The sequence below is a fragment of the Anguilla anguilla genome, chromosome 6, assembly GCF_013347855.1.
Source record: "Anguilla anguilla isolate fAngAng1 chromosome 6, fAngAng1.pri, whole genome shotgun sequence".
Taxonomy (NCBI): domain Eukaryota; kingdom Metazoa; phylum Chordata; class Actinopteri; order Anguilliformes; family Anguillidae; genus Anguilla; species Anguilla anguilla.
In genome coordinates, this window is record NC_049206.1 from 34,649,332 (window position 1) to 34,676,129 (window position 26,798).

General features: G+C 39.6%; 1 protein-coding gene across 3 annotated transcripts in view; it reads left to right on the forward strand.

Moving 5' to 3' along the window:
• The window catches only part of riox1 (ribosomal oxygenase 1), a 161,582-nt gene that overhangs the window by 4,711 nt on the left and 130,073 nt on the right, over positions 1–26,798 (forward strand). For 2 of the 3 annotated variants that reach the window (XM_035420894.1, XM_035420896.1), the window contains exons 2-6: positions 767–898; positions 1,394–1,539; positions 3,488–3,587; positions 12,952–13,065; positions 15,675–15,781. In XM_035420894.1, the coding sequence (XP_035276785.1) occupies positions 767–898; positions 1,394–1,539; positions 3,488–3,587; positions 12,952–13,065; positions 15,675–15,781 (599 nt within the window). The remainder of the gene's footprint in view (positions 1–766; positions 899–1,393; positions 1,540–3,487; positions 3,588–12,951; positions 13,066–15,674; positions 15,782–26,798) is intronic. The other variant, XM_035420895.1, reaches the window with a different exon arrangement.

Here is a 26,798-nt window from a genome sequence, read left to right on the forward strand (position 1 = left end):
TGTTTATTGTAAATTGTACAAATGTCTTGCTTCATTTAAGCCATTTTTCAAGTCTCTGTGGTGTTCACACCTGGTGTTATAAAGCTTTAAATAGGGAACCCCCTGAATGGGCAAGGATTGCCAAGATTTGGCATGTGCGCCAAGGGGTTAAGGGAGGTGGTTTTATGGTTTTAAAGGCTCAGTGCTATGATGACCTTATAAACAGATTGACGAGTGTTTTCATATTTTTGTGCATGGTAGGTTTGATCTAAATGCAGTTACAGAATACAACATTTTTTTCCAAAGATGGTATTTCTCAATGTTATTGTGTCGCAGTGTTAACACATTTCTACACTTGCGGGTCAGGCACTCTTCACAGTAAGAAGAAATTTTAGTATAGCGTTTCCAATATTGCTTGTGTTGAAAGTGCTGTGACGGAAATAGCCTATGTGATGGATTTACTCAGCAGCCATGTCTGTTCAGAATGTAAACAAGTAAGGCATTCTTCACGGTCGGCAAAAATTTTATGACAACGTATTCTGATCTCCTATATCAAATTAAACATGTTCAATGTATCTTGCTAGCTGACAAATTAAATCACGGCAAATATACAAGTACACACATATACATTCTGTTTAAAATGTCGGATCAAAGTTTGATTCTAGTGCTGTACTGTTTGTCATTTGAAATCACAAAGACGTGCATATGGTGTGGAAAAATATTAGAACACATGAAAATGTTGGCTTTTAAAGGTCTTGTTGACTTCACCTGTGTGCACGTTTTCCAGGTTGCCAAGAAGAAGAAACGGAAGACTCATGTTCAGGTCTCTAAATCAAACAATAAGGCTAAAAGAAAGCATACTGGCACACCTGTTCTAACAGATGCACAGAAAATGGTGGGGATTGAGAAGCCAGTAAGGGTATGAATTTTCTTGCAGATTCAAATAATGCTTACATTGGGCTTTGTACTGTCGAGTGAGTCTGAACCCTTGGACTTCATATGTACCTCAATTAAAAACATTAATCGTTTTTAGCAAGTATATGTAGAGAGAAAATGATCGTACATGTACTTTCAATGAAATGACCCCTATATTTCCATAGAAGTACTGTACATATTTGCAAAGAAATAATAAAAGAATTTGATTAAATGAACTGAACAAAATGCATTGGGCAGACTGTTGTGCAGGTACATTTTCAAATTAAAGCTGGAAATCAGGAAAATCAGCATTTTACTGCAATTTACATTTAGGCTTACAGTGTATTTGGAATGTAGCCTATTTGCGCTCAAGCAAAATGAGCTGGAAATATGGGAACCAAATGCATTTGTTGCATGAAGTGGATGCCTATAGATTTTAGATGGTCTTGGCATGTGAATAGATTCTGTCTTATATGCATCGGGTTTTGTTACTGTGCAGGGTGTCAAGGAGGTCAGTAAGGTAGTCAAAGGGCCATCCCTGGACACTGTGCTGACTGGCCTGGCAAAGATCAATAACAGCAGGGAGAGAGCCAGTAAGCTTTTCGAATGGTTGATCCACCCCATACCTCCCAAGATCTTCTTCAGGTACCCAGCTTTAAAGATCAAATTATTGTTACTTCACCATGTGCCTTCAAGATAGCTCAGCAATTCCAAAACAACTCCTATTATACTTGACCTTTTTATATTGGTTTAGTGTAAATCCTGTTTTTTCTCTCATATTGTAAATACTGTGTCTCATATTGCACGACACATATACATGTGTTGTTACATTAAGATGCCTAGAAATAAACATTATGATAAGTATGCAGGTGTTGCACTACATCTTAAAGGTCCAGGAAACTGAAATTTGTTTAAAATAACATATCTTTGGTGATATGTTATTTTAATACTTTTTGCATTCCCAAATGGCCCATAAATATTTTTTAAATGATTCTTGCAGGAAAATTATTATAATTTCTTTTTTTTTTATTTTTTAAAATGTTTTTTAAAAATGTATTTTTTAAATTTTTTTTTAGTAAAATCTAGATTGGCTTTCTTCTCCCCTTGGCTAAACGGCATGTTTTCTGTATAAGGGGTTAGCTAGTTGCAATGTGCATTGCTAAAATTCCAAGACCAGTGAAATCCTTTCTACTTGTAATGTAAATGATGCTCTTGCCATTTTTGTTCAGGTTAGCTGATTTTGAAATGCCTAAGCATTGTGCCTTCTCTGGATGCATAAAATTCAATACTCTTTTTTTCGTCAAAAAAATTGGAACTACGAGAAATGGGTTCCATGTCTGGAGGCCCATGGCCACTGCAATATTGCAATAACCCCCACAATATTTGTAGGCTGATTTTCACGAGGAGGAATTCACCAACTATGTACAGAACAATGTGGCTTTGCTAAAGAGCTAGCACTGGTGCATGGAGCAGTGCCTTACCTCCCTTCCACCTCCCTCCCAACTTTTGCTGCCAGCAACACTCCCAGTTGTCGCAGAACAGATGTGTGATGGTTCGGTTAAGTAGGCCTACCATTGGCTAGATACAATTAAATAGCTTGCAAGCTTAGATATGTGAAATCAAAACTTATTTTTCTTCAGGTGTAATGTCTGTAGTTTGAGACTATTGTCGATTGTAATGTTAATATACAGTAGCTCAATGTTACAACATTATTACTGATTGAATAACTGCTGGTTTAACTATATGATGGTAAAGTCAGACATGATGCTTTCTTTCGTTTTGTCTGGTAGTCTAATGCACAGAACAACCTGCTGTAACCGAGCGACAAGGAATTATCTGTCCTTATCTGCTGAACAGGTCACAATAATCTAATGGTGTTAATGACAATTTAATGGCTATAACTGGACTAAAAACGAGAAAGAAATATTAAGAAGACAAATCAATTCTCACTTCTGGGGAATAAAACCACAATTTGAATCCAATTTCCTGGACCTTTAAATGTGACCACTATTGTACTGGTCAGTTTTCACCCTTGTCAAAGTCAGTACTCATGGTTATGACTGTGTGGTAATATTTGAAAGTGCAACATTAAATTTATGTTATTAAATCAGTTTTTGTTTGAGAGGGATGCTTTTTGCTTTCTCCTATACTTAATCCTAAGGATGAACTGTAAAGATGCACTGTAAAGATCAAGCATGCTGTTTTTTTATTAGTTTTTGTGCACTTCATACATTAATCCAACACAGGATTGTTAAACTATTTCTGATCCATGGACCACCACCCAGACTCAAAGGCATTCAGGGAACCCCCATCATTTAAAAAAAATGGAATACAAGTCTGGTCAGGGACAGTACCTTCATGGCCCCCGTGTTGAAAACCTAGAATCTAAAACATTAGTTTTGCACTGAAATTACTGGCGTGGTGTGTGCTGTGCTGGAAAGCACTACATTGTTAAATCAGTACTGGCTGTGCAGTAAACTAATTGGGTGATTCTGTACATACATACATACATACATACATACAAAGAAGAACTGATAAATCCTGGTGCTATGGAATGTGTTTTATATTTTCACTTTTTGTCTTTGGGTTACAGAGAGACGTGGGAGAAGAAACCAACTTTAATCAAGCGACAAAATCCAGAATATTACAATGGGCTGTTTTCTACTGCAGAATTTGACAGGATTTTGAGAGATGTAAGTTGTAAATTGACTTCAGACAAATGCATGTCTTTGGACAGCCAGAATGCAGAATATTTAACATAAGAGCAATCCTGTGTTTGCAGATTCCATTTAGACTTCATCAGCATATTCCATTGTCTTATTTTAAAAGCAAATGAATAGGATCAGAACTTGATAATATAACAAATCTGACTATTGAGAATGGCGAGTTGCAACAGAGATCACCTAGAAACCAAACCAGGGTTTTACTGGAAAACCAGAGTATGACAAGCTTAAGCTTTTATTCAACTTCTTGTTGCTATGAAGAGTTAAATTTTAATTTGTTATAATTTACATTTTAACAAGTAATAATTAGAATTAGAATTCCTGATATAAACAATTCAATATCAACGAAAATTTAAATTAGGAATTTTTGATATCCAGAATTACATTTGAACTAGTTAAAAGAGGAATTTATGATATTAAGAATTCAATTTCAACTAGTTTTAATGTTAATGAGCTTCAATTTGATGAATACATCCTTACTTGACCCCAAATGCAGTATTATGAACACTTGACATTTTCTGCACCAGACCCAGAATTGTTGTGTCTCGTTACCATCTTCTCACCAGACAAAGAAAATGACAATGCAGACATGGTGATTCCTGGCCTGGAAGCATGGAATGTCAAATGTTTTCACTGATATAACTGAAACACAATTATGTGGGTTATGTGTGGTGTGGCGGGCCGTCAAAGTAAAATGCATAGGCTGTCGTAGCTACACCGTTGGACATTGGTCGTTTGGATTCCAGTCTGTAAAAATAATTACCATTTAATTTACACATTTATATTCCTTATATTGAGAATAGAATTTTATCAAGTTAAAATTGGAATTCTTAATATTAACAATTCAGTTTTAGAACTGAATTTTAGACAGGTTACTAGGAAATTGCAAAAATGGTACTTGGTGGTTACCTGGGTCTTACTAGGTGATTGCTGGGGTTGTATTACCTGGTTGCTAGGTGGTTGCCCCCTATTCATTACAAACAATTAATTAAAATGTTCATTGGAATATACCTTTAATTGTAAGAATGTTACAATTACTAATCATGATTGTGGCAAACAAGCCTGCCACAGGCCACCGAAGTGGCTTTCCAAGGGGCCCTCCAGCACAGAGACAAAGGGAGAGATGTTCAAACAGTCCACGTTTATTTACGAGGTTGGCAAGATGGTACAGCCAAAGAGCAGATGTTAACCCTGTCATGACCGAGAGGCTCTCCTTTGTGTGGGTGGGGATGGCAGATTTAACCTGTGCGCACTGATTGCCTCACTACGCACAGGTGCAGCCACCCCTGTTCCCGGGTCCAGTTAGCCTGGCCAATTATCTAATTCCTAACCAATTATCTAATTAGCCAGGTCTAATTAGCTTGACCCAGGGCAGGTGTGGCTGCTTAAACCAGCCATCCCCACACCACAATGATTTATTAAACATGATTTATCTGCCGAATTATTCCCTTTGACTTGAGTACAGTTGAAATCCTCAGCAGAATATACCATTAATTGTATTCTGTGACAACAACAACAGACAGGGGACATTGGATGATTTTCACTGTTCAAGATGGTTGTTTTATAATGCATCAGGTTCCTGAGGCAATACAAGCCTGGTCCCACCACTTGCTTTGTAAAATAAACATAAAGAAAGGAAACTTATTTTATAGAATTATATCAACAAAGCATGGATTGACAAGCTAACAGTAAACTGCAAAATACAATCAAATATAATATTCTATCGCACAGAATTAATAGATGATAATCATGACAATTAAATATACTGTCGGGATTTAGTAAATAGTCACTTTGAATGAAATTGTTTTATCAAATCCTGTTATTCTTTCAAGCGCACATTTCAGTAGCACTCAGGGAATACAAGCCCAAGCTGACCCGTTTCTCACCCAGTAACAATATATATATAAATTGGTAACCTTAGAAACCATAGAATCAGTAAATACAGTGAAAATAAATCTAACAAGATCCCATTATATTCATGTAAATTATGAATATTAAACTATTACTATAGATACACAGATTATAGGGTGACTAGATAAATTATGAAATAAATCGTTTTCTAAACAATAGTGAATTATTCAGTGTAACGGTGCAGAAAGCATCTGGTTGCTAGGGACTTACAAGGCTGTTGCTAGGGTGGACAAAGTGGTTGTCAGGGTGTTTCTAAGTTGTTGCTAGGGTATTTCTAGGTGGGTGCTAAGGTAAACAAAGTGGTTGCTAAGCACACACTATGTGGTTGTTTGGGTCTTACTTAGTTGATGTGAAGGTATACTGCCTGGTTGCTAGGATCTTACTAGTTGGTTGCTAGAATGAGCAAGGTTGCTGCCAGGGTCTGACTAGGTGGTTGCTCTGGTCTTTATAGTTGGTTGCTAGGGTGTTTGAGATGGTTGCCAGGGTCTTACTGGGTCTATTGATAGCTCAATCCTCAGGACAGCCACAAAGAATTGGCATGATTCAGCCACAGGGTGGTGCTACAGAGCTCGGCAATTTAAAAAAATGAATAACTTCACTAGTTTTTATGTAGATATTTCAAACCTACTACCCCGACTAATCTTGTCTGTTTGGGTATGTTTATGGATGATTTGGTCAGTGCCATCTAGAATTGTTGGATGGTTGTTCATATGTCACTTTTCTGACTCACCTGATTGATTTGTATACAAATTGGCACACTGATAGATGGTACTTCCAAGCCTCTACTCTTTAAATTTGGTGCTGATTGGCCATATGGTGGTGCTATAACAGTCAACTGAATTTCTGCAAATTGAACAGGGATTTAGTCCTGTTTTGGAACCAGTAACTAATGTAACAAGATTGTGCTTTAGACCCATTAGCCTGGGATTATGGATTTACTGCCATTTTGAATAAATTAAAAAACACTTAAATGACATCTCCTCCTAGTCTGTTTGACTGATATGCACAAAACTTGAACTGTAACATCTACTTGCAAATGCCTTTCATTTAAATAATTTTCAGTTATATAAACAAAATTGCTATGCTCAAAAACGTGCTGTCAGTAATCCATTGGAATTGCATGTATGCTTGGCTTTTTACCAAGAGGCTAATAGGCTAAATCCCAGACAGTTTGACACAAAGTGATGAAACTTGATAACTCTATTTAGAATTTCATCGTAGCTATGTAAAGTTTTTTAAAAATCAAACCAGTTATAGTTAAATTTCCTTCAGCGCTCTGAGTATAGATGGTCTTTTCATCAAGTCATCAAACACGTGGTTAATTGTTCTTCAGTCCTAAATTTTGGTGAGTTTTCTTTAAAAATATTCAGCATTCATGTGATGTTAATGCTAATAAATGATGCTAATAAATACCATTGGAAATGAATGAAGCTTATGCTACAGCTAGTAGCATTTTGTAGCGATTTGTCTGACGTTAATATAACTAGTTAGGGTACAACTTTTGAGTAAATGCATTTTATGTTTATACATGACCGTAACATTGTTACTGGTTACTTTAACCATATTTCCACTGTTTACTGATAGAAGCAGCTTTCTGCCCAGAAACTACATTTGTGCATGCTAATATAAGGTGCCATTACACCGTGCAGAGCAATCACATATTAGCTGATGTGACGTACAGTTACTGTTCTTCTGTTGCTAGTAGCTTTTTGCTAGCATGAAGCTTAACCTTGGTTAAATGTGATATTTAGATATCTTGCCAGTACATGGTAAATGGAAAATTAGCCAGGGCTCGACGGTTAAGGCTTTTTTCTACTCGCCCGATTTTGAATATTGAGGTGAGACGCTTTACAGATTAAATGAAGACTCTGTTCAATGCAAAATATATGCTGCTAAAATTGCATACCCAACATTGACATCTATGATGTTAACCCAACGGACAACCAAATAGCAGGTTTCCAGGTTGGACACAAAACTAGCTGTAGTTTCTACATTTTTTAACCAATCTACACTTTAAATTTTGCTTTATTCAGACTGATGTGCTGTACAAAGTAAGAAATATTGCAATCCTATAATCCAAGTCCAGAATGAACAAAATTTGCATAATTTATACAGAAAAAGGCCAAAATCTTTTGGCTTACTACGGCCAGAATTTTTCACATGGAAACTTTTCTAAATTTTATATGAAACTTTTATAAGATGTGTCCCCTGGCCTTGTAAGTGAAAGTTTCATGCAAATCAGTTGCCTTCAGAGGAGATGTCGTTTGAGTGTTTTTTGAAAATTCAAAATAGCAAAAAATGTAACCAAATGCACTTTAATAGTCCAAGAGACTTTTGTCCAATGTTAGGAGAAGAATCTAAGGAGACTAGTCTCATATTTCTGGGACAGTCAGATCAAACGTTATGAGCATTAAAACATTGAATATTTCCTTGAATGCTATACTGCCAACAAATAGCCAATCTGTCCAATTTTAATACAGGCCATCATCCTTCACAGTTCAGCCATAAGTTTTCGTCTATAAGACTATTCAGTCAAAACCGATAAGAAAAAAATATTAAAATAAGTAAAAATAATAAATATAGCTGCAAGCAGCAATATACTGGATCTAAGCAGACACAGCCATTATTACGCCACTTAACAAGCGGCCAACCAGTGGCAAAATCATGCAGTGGGCAAAGGGCCAAAACTGGGGATGGAGGAAAATGGCAAAAGCATTTCCAAAATGGTGGTAATCCAGGATGTCAGCAGCAAAAAAAGTTACAGATTTATGTTCCAGGTGAGGAAGTTGATCATTAATGCAAATTTTTAATCGTTAAAAGACAACAGTGATTTTTTGTGAATTTCTGAATTAAAATCTTGTGATCTGTAGTGCCACCATCGGTTTCAAGTAGGCCAATACTAAGTTTATGCTCTTGATGGGAGTGCCAATATACAGTGCCTTCAGAAAGTATTGAGACTCCTTCACTTTTTTCACATTTTTTTACGTTACAGCCTTATTATAAATTGATTAAATTAATTTTTATTCTCATCAATCCACACACAACCCATAATGACAAAAACAGGTTTTTTGTCATTTTTGCAAATTTATTAAAAATAAAAAACTGAAATATCACACTTTCATATGTATTCACACCCTTTACTCAGTGCTTTGTTGAGTCACCTTTGGCAGCGATTACAGCATTGAGTCTTCTTGGGTATGACGTTACAAGCTTGACACATTTGGAGTATTTGGGGTATTTTTCCCATTCTTCTTTGCAGATCCTCTCAAGCTCTGTCAGATTGGATAGGGAGCATTGCTGCACAGCAATTTTCAGGTCTCTCCAGGATTGTTTGATCAGGTTCAATTCCGGGCTCTGGCTGGGCCACTCCAGGACATTGACAGACTTGTCCTGAAAGACAGTCCTACGTTGTCTTGGCGGTGAGCTTAGGGTCATTCTCCTTTTTGAAGCTGTACCTTCACCCCTATCTGAGGTCCTGAGCACTCTGGTGCAGGTTTTCATCAATGATCTCTCTGTACTTTGCTCCGTTCATTTTTCCCTGCATCCTGACTAGTCTCCCAGTTCCTGCTGATGAAAAACATCCCCACAGAATGATGCTGCCACCACCATGCTTCACCGTAGGGATGGTATTGGCTAGGTGATAAGCGGTGCCTGGTTTCCTTCAGACATGAGGCTTGGCATTGTGGCCAAAAAGTTCAATCTTGGTTTCATAAGATAAGAGAATCTTGTTTCTCATGGTTTGAGAGTCCTTTAGGTTCCTTTTGGCAAACTCCATGCGGGCTGTCATGTGCCTTTTACTGAGTAGTGGCGTCCGTCTGGGCACTCTACCACAAAGGCCTGATTGGTGGAGTGCTAAAGAGATGGTTGTCCTTCTGGAAGGTTCTCCCATCTCCACAGAGGAACTCTGTCAGAGTGGCTATCGGGTTCTTGGTCACCTCCCTGACCAAGGACCTTCCCTCCGATTGCTCAGTTTGGTCGGGCGGCCAGCTCTAGGAAGAGTCCTAACTTTCCAAACTTTTTCTATTTAAGAATGATGGAGGCCACTGTGTTCTTCAGGACCTTCAATGCTGCAGAAATGTTTTTGTACCCTTCCCCAGACCTGTACCTCCACTCAATCCTGTCTCGGAGGTCTACAGTCAATTCCTTTGACTTCATGGCTTGGTTTTTGCTCTGACGCACTGTCAACTGTGGGACCATATATAGACAGGTGTGTGCCTTTCAAAATCATATCCAATCAATTGAATTTACCACAGGTGGACTTTAATCAAGTTGTAGAAACATCTCAAGTATGATCAATGGAAACAGGAAGCTCCTGAGCTCAATTTTGAGTGTCATAGCAAAGGGTCTGAATACTTATGTAAATGTGATATTTTAGTTTTTTATTTTTTAAAAATTTGCAAACATTCCTAAAAACTTGTTTTTGCTTTGTCATTATAGGGTATTGTGTGTAGATTGATGAGAATAAAAATGAACGTAATCAATTTTAGAACTGGCTGAAAAAAGGTTGTAACGTAACAAAATGTGGAAAAAGTGAAGGGGTCTGAATAATTACCGAAGGCATTGTAGTTACCTTGTTTCATCAATTTATGTCAAACCACTTGGGAGCTATTAACACTTTTGTGATAAGCCACACCCAGATTGATTTTTATTGGTTTATTGTGGCCATGCTTATTGGATTATCAACTTTGATATTTAGTCGACTATAAGGGAAAATTGGTATCCTTCCGATCATGTCGGGGTCATCAAACTGTAGGGGAAATTGGTATCCTGCTGATCACGTCTGGGTCACCAAAACTGTAAGGATTTTAAATTAGTGACAGGGACCAAGAGATTAAGAAGACCAGACATATCCTGCCATGAGTGTCATTTCACGGTAACCAAACTCTAAGGATTTAGCCATGGTCACAGGGAGGAAAACAGGTTTATTTAAATATGTTTGTATGAAGGAAACCAAGTTTATCTGACTACAAAATGTTGTAATGTGAAGCTTTTTGTGAATACGGGTTTGCTTATATGTATATTGACTGGGGTGTGCTGAAATAGTGGGTGGCAAGACTTGTACCCCGGATAGCAAGACTATCTGCTGCTGCCAGGCATTCATCTAATCGTTTTATGACACTAAGACCTTCTAACCTGGCAGGTAAAGGTGCTACTCATCCAAGAATCTTGCTAATAATGTTTTCACGCCCTGAATAAATGACTTTGACCTGGAAAAGATGTTTGTCCAGGTACCCCAGGGAGCCCGAACTAAGGGTACCCCATCTATTTAGTGAAACTATCTAAATATCCCAGACAATGACCAATTTACAATTTATATGAAATAATAAGATACATCTGGGCACTGAAACTAACATCTGTACCGGAGCAGCTGCACTTCCTGTCGGTGAATCTATCACTATGCCCAGTGAGTAACCCGTATTACGGGATTATGAGCTTTCTGTGCATAACACTTTAGAGGACCGTCCAATGGACAAATTGATGCAAGTTTCATATTGACATATCAAATGGTCTAGGACGAGATTTTTTCAAAGGTTTTTCAAAAAATTGAAAGTTGTGGTTATGACTCCTGGGTTTGAATTGTCAATGGCGACATACAGGAAAATGGCTAATAGCATTTCCATAATGGTAGCAATCCAAGGTGACGGTGACAAATAAGGTAAAATTATAGGTTCCAGAAAAAGAAGTTGATCAAATCTTTCATCTCTAAAAGACAACAGTGATTTTTCATGAATTTATGAATGTGGCAGGGCTCGATTTGTGGGGAGGTTCAGGGCAATCGGAGGACTACGCCTACTGGTTAAATAGGCACACACACCTTGAGTGCATCTCTAATTAGTCCAGGTATTTAAAGTGTGCGTGTGACAATTTGGTGCCGAAACCTGGGAGGCAGCGGTCTTGGCGTTAGCCGAATTAGCCTTTGGCTGAATTCTGGGGTTGGAGGTGTGTGACATTCGGTCCACCGGTGAACCAGATTGGTCTCGACAATGCCGACTGGTGGAGATTGTGCACAACTGGGATTGTGCACAACTGATCCAATCCAGTGTACATACAACAAAAACATAATGTGACCTTCCTAATTGGTTGCTGGTTTAAACATCTATGGACAGTATGTTGTTTAGAACCAACAGCATTTTGTCCAGTAAATATTGCATATATTAACGATTTATGCTGTTATTTTTCATTAATTCAGTTATAACTGTCCTGCACATACTTTGCAGTTGTAGCATTGGACTACGTTAATGTTTTTTAAGATTGTACACAAACCGTTTGTGATCACCTCAAACTTAATGTAATTTACTGTAGCAGACAAGTGCTCTTTGTTGTGTAATTTCACTGCTTCTGATTCTTAGCTTCTAATTCAGTAAAAAATGAAAATGGTTACAATTATGCTGGTTCTCCCCTATATATTTTCTTAACTACGAGTGGTAATGACATTCTGTGACCATCAGTAATTTGAATTTAGGGAAATACTGGACAAGGCATTACTGCATGTGTTCAAGCAGATTAAAAAAAATTCCAACAGTAATATATGTAATGTATGCTAAATTGTGAGGTATAGGTATTCATATTGATTATTACTTATTTCACTCAATGCTAATTATTTCTACATTTTTGTTTTATGTTGATATTAAAATTAAAAGATTGTTCACCTTGCGTTTATTGTCGTTCTTCTTACCGATGGGTGTAAGAAAAAGAACAAAATACAGGACCATGATCAGTATAAAAGAAGCCATAAACAATGAAAAATAAAAATGAATATAGGAATTTAAATAATTAAAAAAAGAAAAAAGATGATGAAAAATAAATGCATGTTTCCTGCTTTGGGATTTCTATCGAAGTCAAATTGGACATCACATGATCCACAAAAACCGTTGATTGCCTTTTGAATAGACTGTAAAACATGTGAAAATTGTATTGTGAAGCCCCAATATCACCAATCCGCCAGACGATCGCCTGCGCCATACACCATAGATGTGGTCTGGGCAGGCGGTTGTCAAACGACTGGAATGTCCTGAAAATTCCAATGAGCTGCCATAATTGCACATATGCATGTGATATTGACTGACACACTCCCAGCGGGTCCCCTCTTACTTTGGCGTACATTGAGTCACAAAATACCCAAGCTGGTTGGGTGCATCAAAATATACGGCGAAAATACCATTTCGCCAGTGCTACTGCTCACAAATCGCCATGTGCCGGCCAGAAAATAGAGTCCAAAGAGTTTCCCAAAATACCTCAGAAATGTGTGTTGAATCTAAGAACAGTAAAGTGGAACATGTATATACCTTTGTTTGCATGTATTGAGTTTAATTCTGTAATGGCTAAACTTATTTAAATTGCCTTATTTCAGCAGGGGCATGTTTGGACTGTCATTAAAGCTATTCCTGCATTATTTTCTTGGGGTGCCACCCTATGCACATAGGATGAAGTTCAGTTTGGGGTGAACCTGGATGTCACAAGTTACATTAATGGCAAGCGGGAGACCCACCATCCCCCTGGAAGAGCCCTGCCCTTCACTGTCTGGGACTTTTACAAGGTACTTTCATTGAAACTTTACCTATTTGTTTTCTTTTAAGGAAACAGTTGGACCAACTTGAAATTGGCTGGTGATTTGTATAGCTTCACGTGTATCTGGCCGTGTGGCACACCGGTTATTTTAGAGGTTATTCACAAACTCAACACTACAAGTAAATTGACGGATGATAGCGCAGCACTTCTGAAAATAATTTTTTTTTTTTGGAAATTGATTATAGTTAGTTATAATGTAGAGGATGTTTTTCACATCCTGCCCCCCACCCGCAACTAGCTTATTAAAAGGAGACTTACGGGTGATTTCACTGAGGCTTTTAAATTCAGAAGAGGATTAACAAAGTGAACTACAAGAGATTCTTCAAGAGGTTGAATTCTGTTAGTAGAATGAGGGGACAAAAATGGAAATTTGCAAGGTAAATTCCATACAGACATTGGGAAGAGTTTTTTCACACGGAGTAGTCAGTGTGTGGAACAGCCTGCCAGGTCATGTAGTAGAGGCAGGAACTGGAATTTTCAAGACAAGGCTTGAAACGGTGTTAGATACTATCTAGTCTGTAGGTAATCATGGCACTGGGTACAGTTTAGTCAGGAAAATGGCAAGCATTGTTGGGCTGAATGACCTGTTCTCGTCATTGTTATGTTATGTTATGTAATGTTAGTCTCTCTTCCCTGGCCTCCTCCCTAGCCAGCCTAGCCTGTGCTAAAAATTGTAGGGTCCTCCCTCCGCTGTCTCTTGCTCTCAGGCCCTGGCTGCCCCTCTTGTTCAAACTCAGGAACAGAGACTGAGGAGGCCTCTGCAGAAAATGTGTAGGGTTCTCCCTATGAGCAGGTAATCAGGCATAGAAGCCGTATGAATGGCTTCCTACCTGTTGCCTCATCCATGTGGAAAAACTAGTTCCATGTTAAAACAGCGAAAAATTGATCTCAATTAGACATTCCAGTGGGGAGTAAATGACCTAAAAGCAAACTACCCTCTCTACCCAAGATCTACCCATCTTCATTTTTCCCCTGATTGGAAACCCCATATACGTTAAACAGTGCTGAGTGCTTCAAGCTCATTTACATAGCTTTCGTACGTAGCTAATGGCTTCCTTCTAGCTGAAACTATGGCTTAGCTATTCTACGGTGCACTGACTTACTTTCACATTGCATTTTCACTTAGCACATGAGTGGAAGCTTGGCACATACTTTATTGGAGCTTTGTTTGTTTATTGGAAAATGCTTTGCATAAAAGACACTGCAGTACTGATAAAGGGCACTATATTATTGTAAATCATTTATGATTTGATTTTACATTTTTACATTTCCTCTGTGCAAGCTCTCACTCTGTTGTGATCAGGATGTTTACTGCTGACAAGCCTGATTTACAGAAGTCTGGCAGGTCTGAGCACACAGCAAGATAAAACCATAGTTTGATTGTTTTTGAAGTGAATTTTTTAAAAAAGATTTTTAAAAAAGATACCATGTCATTCTACAGTCAATATCTGGGACTAAATATTGAATAAATATACAACTTTACAATTGGTTTTACGCATAGAGATGTCCCTTTTGAGACTGAGTGGTCATATATTGTACAATCCTTTTGTGAAATATACGCGCATGTGTGATGCCTGGGTACCTTCCAAAATAGCTGTGCGTAATACCGCACAGTACAGTCTGGTCTAATTGACAATTCATTTATTCAGTAGGTGAGAGTATAAGCTTTCTAACGATGTATAACATGTCTAGTTTTAGTTTTGGAATAGCGTTTTTTATAGGTCAGCGTAATCGGAAGTGTTGTTATGATCGCATTCACATACGCATTCACTCTGTAAAAGACGCTGCACCTAACGAAACATTGTCAACGATTTTCGTAATTTCTTGGAAAATACTATTATTATTGAGGACTTCTGGGCATAGCTAAGCCATATGTTGGCTGATAGACCAAGCTGACATCTTTTTCTGGTGTAAGACAGAAGCGGATATAACTATAGCCTATCATTGATTTACTGTCTCTGTTTTTATCTACTGAAAACAGATAAGATTTCATCATTGTTATGTAAGTATTACTGCTCAAAATATTTCGGTTATATACGTTATTTTTGAGTGTCTTTAAATAGGTTAGTGGTATTTTAGAATTAGGATATTTCACACTGTAATGTAAGCGTTCGTTGGTAGTCTAGTAGTTTTTGTGATGCATGCAACAGTGATGACGAGAGTGATTGAACATTGCCACAACGTGGTGGACTGTTGAAAATTGTTTTCATGTCGTCCCATCCCCATACAAGAAAACATACGAGACTACAGAGCATAGAAATACATGCAAGAGTTAATTATTACACATTTAGGTACTGTACAGCATTGTGTGACAATATTTTTGCATTATTTTTAAATCTGATATCAATGTTTCATCTTAAACCTTCATAATGAAGGTTTAAGACTGAATGTCTGAGTTCACCAATCTAGGCACGCCGGCGTGATGACCACTAGGTCGACCACTTTAAGTTTTTAAATATTCTTTTATTACTGCATGAGATGTGTTGGTGGTGAATCTTTTACAGAATGCTTGGGTTGGTCACTCAGCATGGATCTGCCTGCTTCTCACCCCACAACCCCCCCCCCCCCCCCCTTCAGCGTGGCTGCTCGTTGCGAATGCTGAATCCTCAGGCCTTCTCTTCCACGGTCTGGAATGTGCTGTCCATCCTACAGGAGCAATTCAACAGCATGGTCGGGGCCAACATGTGAGTGATCTTTCTTTCACCTACTGTTCAGCAGGTTTTTAAATGGGTTTTTAAAAAATGTTTTAAATGTTTCATTCATACTTTAATTGAGTAAACTAAATATTGATGACCAAATAATTTTTTAGTGAACGAAAGTAATTTTCATAAGACCACAAAATCTGTCACATATTCCTGTTGCAAGTTCCAGTTAGCCACTCCTGTTGCGATTTTACGTGGGGCTTTCTCGGAAGTGGCTTCCAGTCTCCCAAAGAGGCCGTCTGCCTGAAGCCAGCTGTTGATCTCTGGACAATTTATCCAGTTTCAGCCAATGGGCAACTATGTCAGTGTTGTTGCTGTCCTCGTGGTCACTTCTCTGCGCCCTGCTCCGGTTGCTCAGTTTGGTTGGACGGCCTGATTTCGGTAGTGTCTTGGATCTGCCATATTTTTAGAGGACAAGCACCAAGGATGTGTAGGACCCCCTATTGTGTTTGCTAGGATTATTAGGGGGCCAAGCACCAAGGGTGCAGAGGACCCCTATTGTTTTTGCTAGGATTATTATTAGGGCGCCAAGCACTAACTAAATTATACATTTTGTGGTAAAAAAAAAAAAAAAAAGGCGGTCCTGATACTTTGAATACATCAAAAGAACAATATTAACATTTCTGTATTCATTAGGTTATGAGACTTCCTAAAAACTTCCATGTACAGAGGATCACCTTTTTAAAATGATTTCACAGCAGCAGGGTTTCCGCCGGGCCTAAGTTGACCCCCCGCCGGGCCTAAGCATCAGGGAATTTATTTATTTATTTATTTTTATGTATTTTTAAGATGTTTTTTAACTGCAGTTACAATGGGACGACTCGATTGGAAAGCTTACCAGCAACATCTGTTGGTTAAATCGCGAACGCACTATAGGAAAACAGCAGGTCTGAGATCAGTGTTCTTTACCCTCATTGTGCATAGAGTGACGTTCAACACTTGATGCTTCCAACTATCTCAAGCTAACGTTAACTAGCAAGCCACCATTTCTTATTTAGTAGGCTAACTAACCTTGTTACAAACTGTGTTATCACTTCATCTCGTCGGTAAGTACATTCCTTTTATATTAACTTAAGCAGTGTGTAGGTAACATTAATCTAGTAGCATGAATGTAACGTTCGATACATTACATTGTAACATTACATGACTTATTAATCGCCATTGAAATAACGACTTCACTTGTTTATTACTAACCTTAGCTTGATGACATTTATGTGCACAACAACATGGTCATTTAGCTAACTTAGCTAGCTAGCCAAATAGTCAGTAACACATTAGCTTATGTCCTGTCCTTTATGAGCACTGATCTGAAAAGAGACTGGATAGTTTAATGCAACACGGTAGCGATACTACTTTGCTTGCTTTCACCTACCCAGTCTATTTTTTTTTTGAGTCCAGTGCTCATGAAGGAGAGGACACAATTATAAGCAAATAGAATGCACCAAGTGCCGATTTTTCCCTAGGCCTTAAAGTAAGGTGACCAGATTTCTGAAATGAAAACCGAGGATATTTCCAGTTCGGCGGTCAATATATAATTAAAATAGGCTATCCTATGCTATTATCTATGAAATAAAAAAGGGGGACAATTCCGGTTTCATGTATTTTGACCATGGTAACTGTTGTACTGTAATAAACTATGGTCTTGAAAAGACGTTTGTGGTGATTTTGTGGATCCACTTGATGCTTGCTAGCTTCTGGCCAAGTTTTCCACAGCAGTTTTCTCTAAAACTAGCGCGAGCAAGTAGTTAGTAGAAGAATAAGAGTGATATGAAGCTGCTATAGCGACCAGCCCCCTCTGTTAGCCAAAACAAGCACAACGTGATTGAGATCAACCGGTAGGCTCTGCTGCCCGGTCTTTCTTGCCACGTAAAATATTATTTCACTTTGCAGTCTGTTTTTAACGCACAGTTAAAAACGGGGACGTTTCCAGGGACGTCTGGTCACCCTACCTTAAAGTGATCAGTTTGGATCTCTTGGTTTATCTAGCAGTGTAGCCAATCAGGACTTGAATAAAAGTTTTTTGTGCAAAAACTTTGATATTTTGTTGTTGTTGAAATGTGCCCATCATTCCAAGGCTGTAAGAATCAGTAGCCAATCAGGACTTTTTTCAAGTTTTTTGTAGAGTGCAGAAACTTTAATTTAATTTCATTTAATTTCATTTAATTTCATTTAATTTCATTTAATTTCATTTGTTGTTGTTGAAAACACAGCATTCCAAGACTGTACATTGTTGTCAGATTCTTTGTAAGACTCTGCTATGCTGTAAATAGTTGTTGATTTTAAAAAAATGTGTGTTGAATAAATTACTTATTTGTAACAACATTTACATTACGTAGTCATATTTTCAAATCTGCAGTCAGCTTTTAGCTGATTAATGTAGCGCCCTATGGAATCTGTGTTATAGCTTTTTTAAATTCTCAGGTCCGCGATTCCATCCGTGATTCTGTTATCACAGAAACTATAGGGCCTTACCTTAATGCTGCCATCAGTCTGCTGGCCCGCGCCGGGCCCCCGTCAAAAAAGACACTTGGCCGCCAGCCCGCGTCAAAAGATACTTGCCACCGGGCCTAACAACTTTTCTGGGGGAAACCTTGCAGCAGGTAATTGCAACCTACTTAACTTGGAAACAGTTTTATTTCCATGTAAAGTATGCACAATATGCTGTAATTGCAAAAACTGTAAGATGACTTGCATTCATGTTCTATGCAGGTCAACGTCAACAAGCACAAATAGATGAACAGCACCATCCATCAGGACAGCACTGTTGGGCAGCAGTTCATATTTATGGTCCTGATTGTGAATGTGTTGGAGCTTTATTGAATAGATGCATTACTCATATCAACACTATCAGAACTTCACTTCAATGTCTTAAACCAATTTGGGGAAGGTAATTATTAGGGGTCCAAGCAGCGAAGCTGGTGGAACCCTATTGTATCTTTTAGGATTATTAGGGGTCCAAGCAGCGAAGCTGGTGGAACCCTATTGTATCTGTTAGGATTATTAGGGGTCCAAGCAGCGAAGCTGGTGGAACCCTATTGTATCTGTTAGGATTATTATTATTATTAGGAGTCCAAGCAGCGAAGCTAGTGGAACCCTATTGTATCTGTTAGGATTATTATTATTATTATTATTATTATTATTATTAGAGGTCCAAGCAGTGAAGCTGGCGGAACCCTATTGTATCTGTTAGGATTATTATTATTATTCTTATTTTTCTCCGCTAAAAGTGTCTGAGGCTCAGCAACCATGAGTCCTAGTGCAACCAAATTTGGCAGGTGGGTTCCTATAGCCCCCCACTACTCAGACACTAAAAATCACCTATGTCAGCCAGATGGTGGCGCTATAACAAAGGGTCATGCGTAAAAGGCCATAACTCCCACACCATAAGTCAGATCATCACAAAACTTAATCGACCTATGCATCTGAACGTGCTCTACAACTTTGCCATTGGGATGACCTATGTCCGCCATATTGTTTGCCTGCCATTTTGACCTTTTAGTTGGGGTGTGGAAGTTTTCTTCGCTAAAATGTCTGAGGCTCAGCAACCATAAGTTGTAGACCAACCAAATTTGGTAGGTGGGTTCCTATGGCCCCCCACTACTCAGGCACTACAAATCACCTATGTCGGCCAGATGGTGGCGCTATAACAAAGGGTCATACTTTAAAAGGCCATAACTCCCACACCATAAGTCAGATCAACACAAAACTTCATCGACCGAGGCATCTGAATGTGCTCTACAACTTTGCTATTGGGACTACCTATGTCCGCCATATTGTTTGCCCGCCATTTGGACTTTATTAGTTGGGGTGCGGAAGAGCTGTAGCTCCACATCTGAAGTGTTACGACATCTAGTAAACTTCTTTACAGCAAGCGGCTAGGAGACATCCATAGCAACGCAAGTAATCCGACACCGTAGGGTCTAGTTTTTATCAGTGAGGGGAGGGTCTGAACATCGGGGAAGCAATGGAAGACAGAGCCACCCAGAGTGCATGCTAGGCTACTAAAAGTTTGTTAGTAAAAACTTTTTGAGAGAATGAATAATTACTTTTCTTTGGCATGGATCCATTTGAAGACAGTATCGGTTGAGTTTGTTTAGTCTTTGAATCTGTCATTATGCTAAGAAATAGCTAAACCATTTTATTGATAGTATTTTATGCTGAGAGAAATCGTATTCCGTAGCAACAAGATAAACCCGACATTACCCCTAAAATATGCTAATACAGCAGTGAAAACGCTGCTCACTGAATAACGAAATAAACGAGACAAGGTTTTTAAATAATAATACCATGTCATTCTACAGTCAATATCTGGGACCTAACATTGAATAAATATACAATCTTACCATTGGTTTTACGCGTAGAGATGTCCCTTTTGAGACTGAGTGGTTATATATTGTCTTGGACAATCCGTTTGTGAAATATACACGCATTTGTGATGCCTATGGGTAGGCTACCTTCAAAAATAGCTGCGTAATTCCACACCTGTTGTTTACGGCGTTGCCGCCCTTTTTAGACCAATTTAGTTTGCTAGACAATTCATTTATTCACTAGGTGAGAGTATAAGCTTTCTAACGATGTATAACATGCCTGATTTTGCTTTTGGAATAGCATTTCATAGGTCAGCGTAACCGAAACTTTTCTTATCTGCCAATGTCTAAATAAATAATACGGTAGGCTACTCTGCGCGCAGCACGCAGGTCGCGAGTTGATATTTCGTCTTTTGTTTCTTTTTTCTCAATGTCGTATTTATTATTTGAAATGTGTATTTATGTGTTATTATTCTATCTGTCTCTGAGGCTCTCTGAAATGTGCATTCTCTGATAAGCTGAGCAATGGATTGGAATATGTGTCTGACGCCTATTTTAGTTGCGGCGCGGAAGCGCTGCAGCTCTACATACACGCTGGACCATCTAAATGCTGTTTTATAATTTTGCGTAGTCTGCATAGTTTCCGTTGTGTGCGGCACTCGCGAAGGGCCAAATCATTTGTGCGGCATATTGCACAGGTTGCGCAGGCCACGTAATTAGATTTTGTTACTGACCGTTATAGTTCAAAAGACAACATCTTCATTCATATTTCCAAACCTACAAGATACTGCACCAGTGACCACAATAATGCTCAGCTAGATGTAACTTGTTGCAACGAAGACATTCACCTGACAAAAGCGCTTTTAGTCGCATATTTAACGTTGCCTATCGGTTTTGTGAATCAACTGTTATAACCTGTTAATCAGAGCCGTATGCCAGTGACTTCATGTCAGCAGTCAACCAATCATCTTCTTTACGGCATATGCGGGCACTGGTTACTAACTACACGCTTTTAATTTCTTGATGAGGTCTGCGTCTTCAACGCGGCTGTGGTCTACAACCGTCGCACATGCCGCACATTGCGCACAACCCCTACACAGACCCATTTTTACTAAATGGTGTACTAAACGTGTATAAAACAGCCTTTAGTGTTACGAAATAGTAAAGACCTTCACGCCTAGCCGCTAGGAGACATTCATGGCAATGCAGTACATATGTTGGGTGAAGGTATATGATCATGAGGACAAAACCTTTTAAAAACCGCTCCATAGGGGGCGCAATTGTGCCAATGCTTGGACCCCTCCCAACGCCGCTTGCAGCTTTAATTTAGTTTACAACTGTTTAATTTTTGAAATATATTTAATATATTTTTTTATTGTTTAGTGTTGTAACACTATAGGTCTATGCTTATTAATATGTTGAACAGGCTTCAACTTAAAGGTTGTTAATAAACCAGGTTTTTAATAAACCGTGAATTGGAAAATGAGGTCAACGCTTGTGGACATTACGTTTCTGATCTATTAAGGTAATTTAAGTATCGTTAGGTACTGAGTATTGAATCAGTATCATTTCAGTATCGAGTATCGTGATACTAAACTTGGTATCGGTATCAAAGTCAAAATTTTGGTATCGTGACAACACTAGTGCGATGCCTTTTTTAATTGCAGCACGGAAGCGCTGCAGCTCTACATACACGCCGGGCCATCTAAGCGGCCAGAATACAAACATGGCGATGCAACTAAGTCATCCAACAGTGTCTCTTCGCACAAAATTGGCTATAAGTCATCAATATTTCATACAGTTATCATGATATTCTGTAGATATGTCATGAGGACAAAGCCATTTTAAAATCGCTCCATAGGGGGCGCGATAGTGCCAATACTTGGACCCCTCCCAACGCCGTTTGCGGCTTTAATTCTCAATAATCACCCTCGCCATCAGTAGCATTTCAGTACATTTAGGCTACAGCTACAGTGCATGCAGACTGTAATGAACTGCATGCAGGACGCAGCACTAGTGATTGTCTCTAGTGGTATGCCACAAGCACTAGTGGTGCTTGTGGCATAACTAACTGTGGTTGAACCCGGGAAGGTATTCGTTGTAATCCATAGTCTACATTTTTTTGTTCAGGAGTAGCTTTACTGGTATTTCATATTACATGAGCACTTCTGAATGCAAACAGAACAAGCAAGGATGGGCAACACTAGGCTATGTGGGGGGGGGGGGGGGGGGGGGGGGGGGGGGGGGGGGGGGGGGGGCTGGTGACTCTAAGGGGCACTTTTGCTCTGGAGTGGCAAATTAGCTGGTTTTCCAGCACCATTAGGACCTTATGTGTGCATGTGCCTGGCTGGGAGGAAGCAAGAACTGGACCTTGCTTGTCTCCATCTCTCATCACAGCATGCACTGTGCCCCCCGCAGCACACCTGTGGTATGCAGGCAACTAAATTTTTAGTTTCAGAAAGATACAAATAGTACTGAATGCTCTGTGGTTCACCCTTTGGCTGCCCCAGGTTGCTGCTTGCAGCTATATTTAGGGGACCAAGCACCATGGGTGCATCGGATCCCTATTGTTTTTGCTAGGATTATTAGCTGGTCAAGCACCAAGGGTGCGTAGGACCCCTATTGTTTTTGTTAGGATTATTCTTCTTATTTTTCATCCGCTTCTCCCTACGTTGTCACCCCTTTCCCATGCTCAAAAACAAAATTTGGCAGGCACGTTTGGTATGGATGCCAATTTATTATGCATGGCACGCATGCATCTGGGGCACTAGATGGCGCTACAGCATCACCTACGAAATTGCAACTACGAAAAACTTATTACGGCCATGCTTGTTTTCAAGTCTGCCAAGTCTGTTTACCATATTGATTTTCTGCTGTGTGTAATTTTTTGAAAAACAAACTTTTTTGTATTTCTCCTAGAATGTTTGCCCGATTCTCACCACATTTGGCGTGTTTGATCTACAGCATGTCCCTGTGTTAAATTGTGACGGAAATGTCAAAAGATTTCCACAGAACTGTACTTTCAATTTAGACCAAAATGGCCAACCACGCCCAAAATGCATGTTTGGCCACAAACTTTACTCAATTTAGACAAAATTTGAGGGTATGATAGACAGCTATATTGTAGTCTATAACATATCCTCCTAGGGGCCTGTAGGGGCGCTTTTTGCTAAATACTCATTTGCATAGGCTCCATAAGGTGAAATTGTACAAACCCTCAGAAAGCTTCCCTCTAACAGTCCTGAGAAGTATATCCCCCTCAATGAAAGATTCTTTAAGGTATATTATGCAGGATTTTTTATTTTAAATTATTACAAAATAACTATGCTAAGGCATATCTACTATGCACTTGTTATCTCAGTCTTTACACACCAAATTATTCTTCTTCTTTCGGCTGTTCCCGTTAGGGGTCGCCACAGCGTATCATCCGTTTCCATCTCTTTCTGTCCTCTGCATCTTCCTCTGTTGCACCAACCACCTGCATGTCCTCCCTCACCATGTCCATGAACTTCCTCTTTGGCCTTTCTCTTTTCCTCCTGCCTGGCAGCTCCATCTTCAGCATCCTTCTCCCAATATACCCAGCATCTCTCATCCGCACATGTCCAAACCATCTCAATCTCGCCTCTCTCACTTTGTCTCCAAACCGTCTAACCTGAGCTGTCCCTCTAATATACTCATTCCTAATCCTGTCCAACCTCGTCACTCCCAACAAAAATCTTAACATCTTCAACTCTGCCACCTCCAGCTCTGTCTCCTGTATTTCCGTCAGTGTCACCGTCTCCGAACCATACAACATAGCTGGTCTCACTACCCTCTTGTAAACCTTCCCTTTCACTCTTGCTGGTACCCTTCTGTCGCAGATCACTCCTGACACTCTTCGCCACCCGCTCCACCCTGCCTGCACTCTGTTCTTCACCTCGCTTCTGCACTCCCCGTTACTTTAGCCGCGTTTCCACCAAAATTACCCGGAACTTTTAGTCCCAGGAACTACTTTTCAAGGAACTAAAAGGTTCCTTCAGCCCATGGTTGTCTGCGTTTCCACCGCGGTCTAAAGTCCCGCGAAGATTAGGCAAATTAGCCCACTGACGTATGAAAAAGCGATGTTGTCGTCCGTCCATCTGTCCTATGATTTCTTCTGTAACCCCATACTACCACCGAAGTAGCCTACATTATTTTCTAATAACCGGGACAGCCCGGAGGGGTTTATTCCACTTATATACAACGGGCTACCAACAATGACTGTATATGGTTACTTTTGTATTTATTGATTTTTATCGATTTAATCTCCTGGAATTGAAATATTCTTCTGCAGCCGTTTGGGCATATTTTGCCGTTGTCAAGCAAAAATGTCGTTGGTAGTTGAACTTGGACCGTTGTTATGCAACAAATAGTATATAACAGGCCAACAGTCAGATTGTAACTGTTTTATATATCCTCTCAAACACATTCATTATGTTTTTATGCGAACATTCGCTTTCATGTCTTGACATCCGAAGCGACAGAATGCATTCACATTTCCAATATAACTGGCAACAACAGCAGAAAACATGCACACGTTGTAAACAATTTGCTGTTTGATTACTTTCTCATCGTCAATTCCATATAGGCTAATCGCAAAATGACAAGAATAGACCAAAAACTCGGACTTGCGTGAAAATTTAAGTGGTACAGCCACCGTTTGCTTTCCTTCGAAGTTACTGCTAGCCGAGCAGCGAAGTGTGCCCTCCAGATGCGAACCATGCACCATAAATTAGTCCATAGTCTTCCTGGTCTTTTCGTGGAATTGAAGAATGGCAGTAAAAAGGAGTAAAATTACAGCAGTCTGAAAAAGCTAAAGGGACGATTACTAGAATGAACCTGTTATTTTACCCTGACAAAAAGTGCGGAAGGTGATTTCCAGTTTGCTTTTACTGTATCACCAATGTTAATTACACAGAACTACCGCATACCTCACATAACTGTATCAAACGTTTTGAGTCAATTACAACGGGCTAACAAAGAAAATCCGGAAGAAAATATTCAACAACCGAATGAATCAGTTTGAATGTTTTGGTAGCCTGCGTAATATGCTGTCCCAGCACGAATGCTTAGCATTTTATAAAACGAATACTAAAGCAAGAAAAGAACAGAAGAGCACACGTTATAATTCCAAGACGTTGGCAGGCTATAACCAAAACTAGGCTACTGCGCCGCATAACATACAAGTTTGATTTGAAGTTATTATGAAAATAAATTGGTTTGCGGCTGCATATTTTCAAACATGGCGGTTGAAAATAAATACAAAAAAATTCTGCGAGTACTCGACCAATCAGAAATGTTCAGCGCTGCAAGCTCCACCCAAAAGGTTCCTGTACTTTCGGAAAGTACTACCCCCCGAGCAGGAACTTTTTGGGGGTAAAATAAAGCCCCAGGAACTAAATTTAGACCCTAGTTCCTGTGGTGGAGTTCCTCAAAAGGTTCCTAGTTCCGGGGTGAAGTTCCTGCGGTGGAAACGCGGCTTTTGAAGAGTTGACCCCAAGTATTTAAACTCATCCACCTTCGCCACCTCTACTCCTTGCATCCTCACCATTCCGCTGTCCTCCATCTCATTCACACACATGTATTCCGTCTTGCTCCTACTGACTTTTATTCCCCTTCTCTCCAGTGCATACCTCTACCTCTCCAGGCTCACCTCAACCTGCTCCCTACTCTCACCACAGATCACAATATCATCCGCGAACATCATAGTCCACGGAGACTCCTGCCTGATCTCGTCCGTCAACTTGTCCATCACCATTGCAAACAAGAAAGGGCTCAGAGCGGATCCTTTATGTAATCCCACTGCTACCTTGAACCCATCCGCCACTCCTACCGCACACCTCACTGCTGTCACACTTCCCTCATACATATCCTGCACCACTCTTACATACTTCTCTGCCACTCCCGACTTCCTCATACAATACCACACCTCCTCTCTCGGCACCCTGTCATATGCTTTCTCTAAATCCACAAAGACACAATGTAACTCCTTCTGACTTTCTCTATACTTCTCCATCAACACTCTCAAAGCAAACAACGCATCTGCAGTGCTCTTTCCTGGCATGAAACCATACTGCTGCTCACAGATCATCAACTCTCCTTTTAACCTAGCTTCCACTACTCTTTCCCATAACTTCATACTGTGGTTGATCAGCTTTATACCTCTGTTGTTACTACAGCTCTGCACATCCCCCTTATTCTTGACAATTGGTACCAGTATATTTCTCCACTCTTCAGGCATCCTCTCACTTTTCAAGGTTGTGTTAAACAATATAGTTAAAAACTTCACTGCCATCTCTCCTAAACATCTCCATGCCTCCACAGGTATGTCATCTGGCCCAACCGCCTTTCCTCTCTTCATCCTCTTCATAGCTACCCTTACTTCATGTTTGCTAATCAACCGCACTTCCCGATTCACTATCCCCACATCATCCAACCTTCTGTCTCTCTCATTTTCTTCATTCATCAGCCTCTCAAAGTACTCCTTCCACCTTCTCAACACACTCTTCTCGCTTGTCAGCACATTTCCATTTTTATCCTTTATCACCCTAACCTGCTGCACATCCTTCCCAGCTCGGTCCCTCTGTCCTTAGTGTCCAACCTCTCATACAACTCACCATACATCTTTTCCTTAGCCTTTGTCACCTCTCTCTTCACCTTAAGCCGCATCTCCT